The following is a 12,535-nucleotide window of genomic DNA, read 5'->3' on the forward strand; positions in this document are numbered from 1 at the left end:
AATAAAAATAAAGAACACTGTAACATCCCTATTTGACAACTGACAATGGGAACTGAAAGCTTGCCAACAGCTATGTTAAATACAAAGATTTACTAATATTTCTCAGAGCTGGAAGTTTACAGTAACTCTTTCTATAGCCTTCATGGGGGGTAAATGTCAGCTCATAACACAGCGCAGGGAAGATTTTATCACACTGAGAAAATTGAAGATGGTCTTACAGTAAAATAACCAAAGAAAAAATTGTGGTTTACACAATCAAACAACATTCTGGGAAAAAGCACAGACCGATTCTCAGTTCACATGTGACTTAGGGGTATTTGTGATAAAGTTTCATTGCTTGCGTTGCTACAGACTTTAAGATATACAGCATCAAAACACTTATTTCTAAGCCAGGCAAAGCAGCTTTCTCTTCCTTTGCTGTATTTTGTAATTTTCCTAATTTCATGTGATGAGGTGTCTGATCTCTTTCCAACCTTTCACTTCCTAATTGTCTTTGTTTTTAGTTGCATGTGTCAAAAAATACCAAAAGTTTCCCCTAGAATATCCACCAAAACCAGTTCCTCAATCAATTCAAAGTGAGAATACTGTTTGAGAATTGTATTTCCTTAACAACACCAAGTTTTTAACGTTTGTAGTATAGTTGAGGGGCTTTAAAAATATGGTGAGTGATGTTATTATGTAGAGATATATGTATTATAGTTTACTGATTGGTGTGGCACTAACTATTCACTGAATTCAGGCTGATTCAGATGCTTTCTGCTGTGCTTTTTTAAGCTGTCAGGCTAGTTGGGTTGGGCTTACCACAGGGCAGAGCCTGTGTGAGTCTGAAAGGGGGGGCCGGAAGTAATTAAGAGAGCAGATTCAGACCAGGTGTGGAGCCCAGTTGAGAAAAGATGTTTTCTGAGTGCCGCGAGGAAAATGGACAGTGGAGTTTCATCATTTACCCATGAAGTTTTGTTTTCTGTTATAGTCAACATGTTTAATGTCTACAATTGAACTGTCAATGGAGTGCTGAAGCAAGCGAGCTGACTGACTGATGGCCGACGGTTCGGGGACGAGACAGCAAGGACACAGTACGAGTGGCTACCTGGGGAAAACAAAGTGTTATAGAATTTGAACTTGAAGGTTAACAGCTGATTATGGGGCTGTACCCGATTCAGGAGTATGCCAGTTGTATTAGATTTGGCAGCTCGATACAAATTTTCAACATCCATCCATTTTTTTTGGTGTGGAATCCATTTTTTTTTGGTATGGAATTAACTTGCTGTGAGCTGTAAATTCACCATTTTGTCACCTTATGTTGCAGTCTCTCTCTCTCGTCCATGCATGCCGCATGTCTGCAGCTGCAAAGAGAGGAGTGAAAGTCAAGAGCATTCCCTCCGCAGCAAATTCTGAGGACCACAGCGTCCCCAGAAGTACACCGCACAGAAAAAAATGATTAATTGACTGAAGCAATCTCAGTTGAGTGAGGGTTTCTGACTGATGAGTCGAGCCTCCAAATTTCAAGGGGCAGCCCTATGGAATAATTACTGTACACAATTGCAATGTCTGGTGGAACATCTGTGTTTACTACTGTTGCCCGGCAGCCTACTTTACTTTTAGTGTTTTTTTGGCAACACTATGACTTCATGCTTATTCACAGAATATTTTGGTATTTTGGAGCATATTGCAATGAACACATGTTGAGCATAAACACTTCCGTGCATGCTTGTAGCTTGCAGCCCATCTGGCCTGTGACACAGTGTCTCGCAGGAGTATAAACGAAGCTTAAGCCAGTGAGCCGATTGATCTACATTTATTTGATGCAGATGAGTACTCCACTGTACATATATCCACTACACTTTGAAAAGTGTGGAAGGATTTTTTTCTTCATACCATTGGATGCTCCGTAGGAGTGGAGGAGATCGGAGAGCAAGCCCTTCTGGATGGTGGCGTTCCCACTCAGGGTCTCCTTGTCCAGGATGAGCAGGAAGCGGTGGAGCTCCATTAGGAGCTGGTCCAGCACTGCAAGCACACACAGACAAAAGGGTCTCAGACGTATAGCGAAATGAAAATTCCTTTCTGCTAAATGGTGTTAAATGTTTCTTGGCATGAAAATATTTAGGAGCATTAAAACAATGGCTTTGGACCAGAACTGTGACAGTTCCCATCGGCAAGAAAGAGAAGAGCTACGAGCAGTATAAAGTCTGTGAAGTTTCCAGGCAGAAATAGTCTAAATATTATAGTTTAATTTATGGCTCAGGGAATTAAACTCAACGACTTGTCTTTTAACACAAAATTCAGCTGCAACTTTGTTAGCTATTTCATTCTCACCGCTTGGCTTTTGTGCCTCAAGCTGTGTGCCGTGTGCCAGCATTTAACATGGGAGAGACTCTTTAGAGGTTTTTTAGCTGGCAACAAGTCGATAACCATTCAGACTTTATGTCATTCAGGCATTACTCTCATCCAGTTGCTATTGACAGTCTGTTTGAGGTTGTTTTGGGAGTTGCACGGGTTTAGTGAAAGGTCAAGTCCAGAGGAGGGGAGGAGCTTGGGCCCTGGAGTCGGCGGGCCTCTGTGTCTGGGTGCAGCCCACACACATCCTTCAGGGGTCAGCGCTGAGCTCACAGCCCTCTCCAGTGTGTGGGGAGCTCTTTGTGCTTCCCTTCACTGTCTCTTGGCCTCATGAATAGGCCCCTTGCTACAGTGGGCCCCAGTGTGTGAGCGCTTCACCAAAAGATGAGACAGAAGCCGAATAAAGAAGAGGGACTTTACTAAAGGAAAAGGTGGGGGTAATATCAGGGGATGTCACACTGCTCTTAGATGCTGGAATGTATGAAATCACCCACTGAATGCACACCATTACCTTCTGATGTTTTTACATGGTTCTCTGTATTACAACCAGCTTCCACTGGGCTAATTTTAAAAATAGACACAAATTTAACCCAGAGGACAGTCAAGGGTACATAAAACTGCGGTAAAATGTAATTAAAAATGTCAATAAGTAATGTTTTGCAGCACTATCTTTAATTAGCATCAAAACCAGCACTGCATGACATACTAAGTATTTGGCTCACTAGTAATAACAGCCATGACTTGTAACAATTTTTACTGATTTACATTTTTTTAATAGTCTGAAAATATAAACTGTTCAATTGCTGAATTAGATGAGAAGCGTAATACAGCTGCAGCTGGTGCAATGTTTTAATGAAGCAGTAAAGTGTATCTTAAGGTCACAACTACTGAACGTGGCACATCACTCACGTAGCTGTATACTGTATATAACATCATGTTTGTATCTAATGACATTATGTTTCTGTGTAAAGGAAGCTTACTTGGAAAATGTTGCCCACCTGCCTAAACCACAAAATTGAGGTGTGACTTTATGAGTATACAAACATCTTATGATCTGTAACCACTGTGTATTAGTGTGTATGTAGTGACATTTCTTTGGCTATTCCCTAATGATAAGAATAAGGGGATTTTTGTGAGGTTTAGTAATCATTGTGCTTTTTTTATGTGTTGATTTCACATTCTCATTTTAGCATCACCCATATGTCTTAAGTGTAGATGGCAAAGCTTGTTAGTCAGAGAACTCTGCTGTGCTTGAGTCTACGTGTCAGACATCTCTCCATGTCGGCATGATTGAATAGAGGTGCATATTGATTGGGCATATCATTATTGCCTCCAATTATTTTCTTTTGTCACAGGATTCTCCTAATCTCCACATGATGGAGACACAACTAGAAAGGTTTCCACACCAAACACTACCATTTTAAAAGATAAAACTGTTGACAGGACACCTCAAACTGCAAAAACGGTCACTTGTGACTCTTTCTTTTATGAATATTTGATCCATGGAGGCTTAATATTTGTAAAACTTTCCTCGTGCCGAGAAAAACGATTCAAAAATCTGTGATGTGAAAACAATCTAAAGTCTATGAGCCAATAGGGAACTCATGGGTTGAGCCAGCTGGAGAAACACCACTGTGCATGTTCGGTGGGCTGCATATTGTATGCGCCAGGTGAGCAACTCAATCGGAATGAATAGGTCATCTTGCCATTTGTAATCTAGTTATTATAAAATCCTATGACATCCACTGCTAGCTCATCACGCACCACTGAGGGAGCTGTCTTAAATTACAAGATTACATCTTGCACTGTCACAAGCACGAGCATCTTGTGCAGAGATGCAGGCTTCCTCCTGCACGGTGATATGATTGGCGAGTGTGATTCGGCACAATGAGCCAAGTGCCATCTAATTCCATTAAGTCTGAGCGAAGGCATACATTTCAGTGGCCAGTGTCTGGAACACTCTGCATTACACCCCAAAACAATCTAGACTGATAAACAGCACAACAGGTAAGAGGCATTATTTGTGCTTTTTGATTTTGGGGTGAACTGTCCCTTTAACTGATACATACCAGTATACACCTGAAGTAACTGCCTTATCATTGTAACACTGGATTACAAAGCCAGGAGTCTTTGTACCCACAACAACCAAAATGCTATAACTAAAATTGAGACTGACCAAAGTTAGATGTAAAGAAAAAAAAATCTTTTTGAGAAAAACAGAAACAAAAAGTACCATTATTACATAAACATCATGTGACTCTACTCAAGGATAGATCTCTTAAAAATCTCACAACTATGACAAGAAAAGTAAACAGCCACTTTCTGTTTAAACTCTTTAAAAACTGTCAGCAGTCTGTTTTAGTGACTCCTTCCGGCTCAAACTGATCGCTAACCGGGCCTTGCAGGGGAGTACACTCATGCCCTCTCTCCCCTCCTTCCTACACTCCCACACATCAAAGCACCTCTGCAAAGGGGGGCGAAATTTCTGCAAAATAAGGTGTCAAACCCTGGTAAGCTTTGCCCTTCAGAGATGACGAGAGGCTCTCCCAAAGCTGCTGCAGGCTGGGCTGTTTTTAATGACTCCTGCTCAAGCTGAGTCAACGTCTGCTGAGAGGCCCTGTGGTAGGAGGACCTGCACCATGGAAAACATCACTGCTCTGGACACACACACACACACACACACACACATACACAGAAACAGGGATGTAATTAAAATGAAATGTAACTATAATGATTAAAACTCTTCATTACATTTCCACGAGCTGTTTAGCCGCTGATGTTTGGCTGCTCTGTTTGAATGTAAACATTTTTCCAGCTTCTCCTCTTTGTGTGTTTGCAGAGATTGACTCTGATGGCCTTTTGGATTGGGGGACCCTGGGAAACGGAGTCAGCTGACAGGACAGGGAGGTCTGTAGCAGGCCGTCTCTGTGGGCTACGGGTTGGCTGGACGCCCACTGCACATCCAGTGAGTGACCGCAGCCTCCACAGCATAAACAATTCACTTCTGTAGAATAGCCAAAAGGAATCTGGGAGACCATCAGCCAGCTACAGAGCTGCAGTGTTTTCAGCTAAAGTAATATATCATTGTGGTACAATTGAAACACATTAAAAAGTTAGGTAGGAATAAAGTAAACACTGAACAGCATAACGTTTGTGTCAATAATCAGCTGATCTGAAGCTTTCAAACACAATTGTGCATTAGAGGAATTTCTCTTCCTCATACTTGAGGTTGTACTTCCTCATTTACCTTATCAACAAGAAAGGTTTTGTTTTATTTCTCACACACTTTAGATATCCACTCATAATGTCTTTGATATAGTGCTCTGATAAATTAGCAGATTAGTAAGGCTTATTAGTAATACCTGATTGAATCAAGACGGAAGTGCAAAACTGAAAAGAAAGGCTAACCTTTAAACTAAGACTGTTCGAAAATGTTCAAGTTGTCTGACTAGTCATATTGGACTCTTGCTGTTTTACTGTAATTTTTCACTATTATATTACAACATATATCAACAAAAAGATCATATCAAAGATTATTAACCCAGTCTCAAGAAAAAAATGCACCTTTCTGTAAACCACAGATTTGTTACATTTGTAAGTTATTATGTAGTGGCTATTCTGACACTTTATGTTGAAACCTTTTGTTTCAACAATGCTTTGATTAAGGTGCGGTTAGGTTTAGCCACAAAAACCACTTGGTTATGATGGAAAACCTCATGTTTTGGCATAAAATACCAAGTACTGGGGGCATAATTCCAACAAGAAAAGCAGTAATGTCTTGGTAAAAACCATACAAAACAACTGCTTTTCATGCCACTATTTCAGCCACAAAAGCATGATGTCTCTGCAAAAAACAACCGCTTTTTGTGCCTAAACATTTGCTGGAAACACAGCAAACGGGCTGCTACAAAACATTCACAAAAGTGACTTGCTAAATCACAATCAGTTTTGTAGTTTTTTGTCTCGAACAGTGGTCTGCAGCTTGAAAAGCATTTCACCTAGATGTGACACCATCCTCCACCACCATCTCTCTCCGCCTTCATACGAGTCAAATCAACCTAAACTATGTCACTTTGAAACATTGACATAATACTTATGAAACATGCAAATACAACATTAATGGTTTGCAAAAAACATACACTGCCAAAATTTTCTTCTGCCAACAGGGCTGAGATTATACTTAACAAATGTTTGGTGCGGTATTAGTTATAAGCAACTGAGTCTTTTATCAGTGCTCGTCTCCATCTGTTTACCTCGCCTGACCCTGACTGTGGTCGCTAGAAAAAATGCTGATTCTTTCGATTTGCCTGAAATGTTTTTCATTAACCCTCCAGAAATAACCAATAGAATCTATGAATATCTTCGCTTGCATGTCTATCAACGTGTGCATCTGGACTACAAATGATAAAACTTCTTTTTAATCTTTAACAGCCATCAAGCACAGCAGCTAACCTCCAGGCTTTGAGAAGGAAGATCCTACTAAAAGCTTTTTAAAATAAATTAAATGTGTTCATGCATCTTGAAACAAAAATGAGCCCAGTCACCAGAAGAAAGGGCAGGACGCCTGCAGAGCTGCAGACCACGGTTCTAGACCAGCAAACAACAAAACTGGGTTGTTGTTTTTTTTAGAAAGTTATTGCTTTGTTTCCTGCAAATTTTTAGTCCTCAAACATGGGTGTTTTGTAGTCACCTGTCGCTGTTTTTTTAATGTGGATTGTGCCCCCAAAACCAGGTATTTTAAATCAAAACATAATTTTTTCCTAATCAGCCAAGTGGTTTTTGTGCCTCCCCCTATCTACTTTAACCACATCAATGTTGGAACATAAAGTTTCAGTTTGTTTCATAACAACACCAAAATGTTATGTAACTTATCCGTAGTTTGCAGAAACATACAGTGCAACATACAGTATTTCCTGGTTATGTGGTTGTGGATTGCATAGACGGGTAATTATTTAGAATTGTAATGGTTTTTGGAGAGTATCCCAAACCAAAATTAACTGAACGTGTCCTAAAACTGGCCAACTAAGGAATGAAATGAACAAAAATAAGACATTCCAAAAGTCCAAGTCAAAATCATTTCTGAGTAAGGACTTTTCATGAACTTTTCAGTGAACTTAGGTCTGTGCCATAATTTTCCATCTTAAATTTGAACAAATCTGCTGAACAAGAGGGTCTTGTCAGGATTCTGGCAGTATTTCTTATTCTGAGAGGCTTGAGGTCCTGTATCAACACTGATGGACCAAATCTTAGCAGAGATGAGTGATAGCATTTCATTTTATTAAATGAATGAGACAGACATGGCTTCTCATTTCAACCAGACTGCTTCCTGGTTAGATGAGTTTGCTGATAAAATTCTACTCAATAGTGGGATCACTTCAGCCAATATTATCTTACATGAATCATACTAGCTTTCCCTCCAAGTGGAGTCTCTCCAACAGCGGCAGGAAGTACCTACACTGAGCAGTGACGAGTGTTTGCTCAACACCTCAGCACTAAAGTGAGTCAGGCATTTCTCTTGTGCTCAGTTGATGTTTGAAGTGGTGACTTTGGGTATCACTGTGAATTTGACATCATGACATGTTCACAAAACCCTTAAATTCTCATCCAAGTCTTTGTAAATAGCAAAAGCAAACACAAATCTTAACTATATCGTAGTTTTTAATCTGTGACTGGTGTGTACTTTTACTTTTTGTCTTTTTTCTCATTTCTTCAATCAAACTGGCCCCGTTTTCACATTTCCTCTCTTCTTTACATCATCTCCCTCCATCTGTCCTACTTTCAAAACAACTCCAGCATATCAATTTATGCTCAAGGAAATATAAAGTTTTTCACAGATGCAACATTTATGCTGCTTTCAAGCATGTTTATGTCTTTGATCAATAGTGAAAACGTCAAACTCTTTCCTACAATGTTTTTCCTACAGTCTAATGCAGACTGAGTTGTACGTCATACACGCCAGTTAAAAACCCATTATTAATCTGAAAACACTGCTGACTTCGCACTGGCAACCAACAAACAACCACAGTGTTTGCTTGTTTAATATGATTAAGTAATGAAGGGACATTAAATCAATCTTAACTGGCTTACCTAACGTCAAAACCATCTTTCTCTTTCTTGAGCAAGCATTTTCTGAGCTCATAAAACTTGTTTACAACACAACTATCACCATTACTCATGAAACAGATTAACTGGGACTTTATTTGAATGTGACTTCATCTGTTTGGCACCCCAGTTGTGCAGCTGCCCCAGTATCCTCTACGAAAGGACAGCAGATTTAGGACACTGTGCTTTGATTATTATTTTGATTTATATCTTTTTTTAATAACTCAGATCTAAAATAAAAATAAAATAAAAAAATAAATAAAATAAAATAAAATAGTTATTTTGACCCAGTGTCACAGATTTACAGCTAGCTCAACAAACAATATGCATAAGATATTCCAAACTGCAAAAGATACACATATTATAAATAATCAGCGATGGGAAAAGTAGTCAAATCCCAGTCTTAAAATTTCAGTGTGCAGGACTTAGAAAGAATCGTTGCACCGCTATGTTGCAACGCCATGTTTCTACAGAAACCCAGAACGGAAAAACCAAACGCCGGCTCTAGATGGGGCCATTTATGTTTTTGCGTTTTCGCATTTTTAGGGTTTCTTCCAAGAATGTGTGCCCTTAATGTATTACAGTGCATCATATTGATTAAGTTGATCACATGTTTTGTGTGAGAATCAAAGAAACTAAAGCTGCCAGATAAATGCAGTGAAGAATTGGAGCCAAACAGTAAAATGTTTGGTTTAAACACAGACAGAGTCAAGCTGTTTTCTGTTTCAGTAGGCAGGAAAGAAACTGACAGAAGCTCAACAGATTTGCTTCTTATCGTTTTGACTCTTCCACATCAAATTTCCAGAGGAAAAACACACAAATGACACTGAACCTTTGGGTCAGTTTCAGTGCACGCAACTGGAGGAAGGAGCCACGAATGATTGGTTTCTTCCAGCCTGGCCTGACTCTGGTGAGTGTGGCAGATCACTGGCTGATGGTAGGGGCCTGAATAACGGATAAAACACATTTGACTGGTGGTTGATCGTTATTGGCAGCCAGGGTTCTGTCTCCCTGCTGCATGCTGGGTTCAGCTGTGGGGCAGGGTCTGCATGGACATGGCTGGATTAATCCAAGCTGTGTTTTGGTGTTATTGCCGTAGAAACCTGAATAAAAAAAAGGGGGTGTCAACTTGATGATTTCAGAGAAGGGGCTGCTTGTGTCTGATAGCAGCACTGAGGGAACTTCGGAAAGTAGTGGACAGAGCAACAAAACAGAGGAGTCAAAATATACTGAGGGTAGATGGTATTAAACCTTACAGGTAAAAACACATAAATCCCTTTTTTTCACAGCATTCATAGAGCATTCCCCACTCACCCATAATTTGAGTTAGCAAATATCAGTATCACACGTTTGTCTGAAACAAACACCAAGGACAGTTTAACAATTTGTGCAATTTGAGGGTTAATAGAGACCGGCCTTCTGTTTTAAGTTCAAGGACATATTTTCTTCATTATTTGCTTTGCTGGGCTTTAGGTGGACTTCTGCGTCTTTTTTTGAGTGACAAGCTGAATAAAATACATTATTGCTTAACTTGTGTTTTGTTGCTATCTAGTCTTAAGCCCAAGGACTCATTCTGCCATAGACAATGCAAAATAAAGTAAAATGTTGCAATTAATGAATCGTTAATTACTAATTTTTCTCCATTATACAAATCATGGAAATAATTTTGGCATGCTGGTTCAGAAATAAAATCTGTGTCAGTATTGTTGTCACTTGAGGTCAGAAAGGAGGTCATATAATCATGACAGGAAGTGTTTTTTACACTGTGGGAAAAATGTGATCTAGGAGGAGTTTGAGGTTGTCCAGAAATTTGGGCAAATGGACAGAGAGCCTGCAGACTCTGCTGGTTTTAATGCTGCAGCAGCTCATTGCACTTGCAGTATTTACCAAGTCTTTGACTAGAGAAGAGGAACTCAGTGGAATTGGTTGTTGTATGTTTGAGTGAAGTGAAAACCTGCAGTATTGTCATGACAACTCATAATGAACTACTGTACTACAGCCTATGTTTACAGTTTCATTTATTGATTCCCATGGGGGTTGTTATTTCTTTTTCCTCATTTTGACATATGCTTGAAGCGTGCTGCTATGGCACAATTAAATATTAACCAAGTTTTATCAATGTGATTAGAGCAACAGGAAAATAAACAGATAAGAGGGAATGGTGAAGGCATACACTTAAAACACTGCAAGTAAGAAAGATTAGAGAGCAAATCTGTGAAAAGCATTCATCCTAAGATGCTGAGCCACAGAGTCAAGTGTTAGCTTTCATAAAGTTACAAATATTCAAGCTGTGATGGAGTGACTTATAAGCATAGTTCCACTCTTTTTCAACCTTTTCCTCTTTCATCTTCCCTCTGCCCAAACTATTAAATCTCGCCTATATTCTTCTCACGCTTTATCTTCCCCAGCACCCTTTTCTTTCTTTAGATCTGTGCTGTGTCAGTGATATCGAGGCTTACAGCCCGGCCCTCTGAGAAATCAGGCCGTTTTTATAGCTGAAACATGCTAATGGGCTCTAAAAATCCAACTCAATCTTTTTTTTTTTTTTTTTAGGAGAGGGCCTTGGGTTTCTTAAGCAACTTCATCTCAATTAGGATGCAGCGCATGTTACTGTAGTCTCTGCAGACGAAGGCTTGAGCTGAAGGTTCAACACTCTGGCTTAGCTGATGACATGAAGTTTGTGTGTAACTTTAAAGATTTGGGAAGTGAGAGAAAGAGCAGACTGAAAATAAAGTTTAAAGAATCGAATCATGCCAGAATCTGCCATTTATACTGATATGAATATTTCAAATTTTAACAAATTACATGCTTTAATTTTTTTTAGCAAATTTAAGAAATATAGGAAGATTTTCTGCAGCTGGCTAAATATTAAGTAGCTATTATTAAGACAAATGAAAGAAAGCAGCAAGCAGCAAATGCACACTTCCCTCTGCACAATGCATGGGTGTAGTTTGGTAGAAAGAAAATAGTTCTAAAATTAAACTGCTCACAACAAGGTCTTTGGATTACCTTGAGGAACCGCAGCAGGATTTCTAGACAGTGACATTGCTGTTGAGTTTTTAAAATGCATATTTTTTGGCAATTTCAGCACTAAAAGCAGAGTGCTATTTATTTGGAGAGAATGCAGACATCTATATGAGTGATATCTATACTCGGCGACACACAACAATCTAGACTGATCAATAGCACTACAGGTAATTTAAAAAAAAGTGTATTTTTTTATTTTAAGGTGAACTGTCCCTTGAAATATATTTTTAAATCTAAAATAGGTTAATATTAAAACAGCAGTAATTGATTTGTGCAGAACAATACAGCATGCAGAAAACTATGTATATGTGAATAATGTAAGTTGCTATCTAGTTTACCAGGGAACAACTGTAACATTGTGACTCCACACTAGTTCAAAAAGCTTATAACTCTTGCTTTCTCCCCCTTTTTTCACAAACACACACAGAGATTAAAAAAATAAAATACAAATCTGTCAGCCCTTGGTCAAGTGTGCTCCTACCTCCTCCTCATAATGCAGCAACATGCCTACATCCCTCCCACATCTTTTTCTCTCCTTACTGTAAGTTCCCTCACACCACAGGACCCTACAAACAGTCCAAGGCATTGTCCTCTGGATATCCTGAGGTGTGCGGGGGTCTTTATGCATGTATATACCCCTCTGTGTGTTTTCTATCAGCATAAATAGTATAGTGATAAACAGATGCATGCTGGTGTAAAAGTGAAGCTTTACAAGGCTTCACCTTCTTGGGCTGATGAGAAAGAAAGCGACAGACTAGAGGCAGCTGCTGACAAATAAAAACTAAGTAGCAATGCCCCCTCAGAGTCGCCCACATAAAAGCTTCTCTGCTTAGTTATTATCCCACAGATAAGTGGCCAGGAGGGCTGCAAGGAGAGTAACAAGTAGTGAGTGTGCATATGTGTGTGATTACAAGAAAGTAAGCGCTTGTTCTACTGTTTCCTTCAAAAGAGTACCAGGTGAGAAAAAAACAATACAGGTCTGATCCAGAGCTCCTGTATCCAATAAACAAAGCCACGTTTGATGTGTTGTGAACCAACAGGAGCGAGACCCAGAGGGCGAAAAGGGCCAAAC

The 12,535-nt window shown here is 39.5% G+C and overlaps 1 protein-coding gene across 2 annotated transcripts in view; it reads right to left on the reverse strand.

Annotated features, from left to right (window-relative positions):
• Positions 1 to 12,535, reverse strand: part of afap1l2 (actin filament associated protein 1-like 2) — a 46,718-nt gene that overhangs the window by 28,699 nt on the left and 5,484 nt on the right. For both annotated transcript variants that reach the window (XM_042507638.1, XM_042507639.1), the window contains exon 2: positions 1,876 to 2,004. In XM_042507638.1, the coding sequence (XP_042363572.1) occupies positions 1,876 to 2,004 (129 nt within the window). The remainder of the gene's footprint in view (positions 1 to 1,875; positions 2,005 to 12,535) is intronic.

The sequence above is a fragment of the Plectropomus leopardus genome, chromosome 19 (assembly GCF_008729295.1).
Source record: "Plectropomus leopardus isolate mb chromosome 19, YSFRI_Pleo_2.0, whole genome shotgun sequence".
NCBI classification, from domain to species: Eukaryota; Metazoa; Chordata; class Actinopteri; order Perciformes; family Serranidae; genus Plectropomus; species Plectropomus leopardus.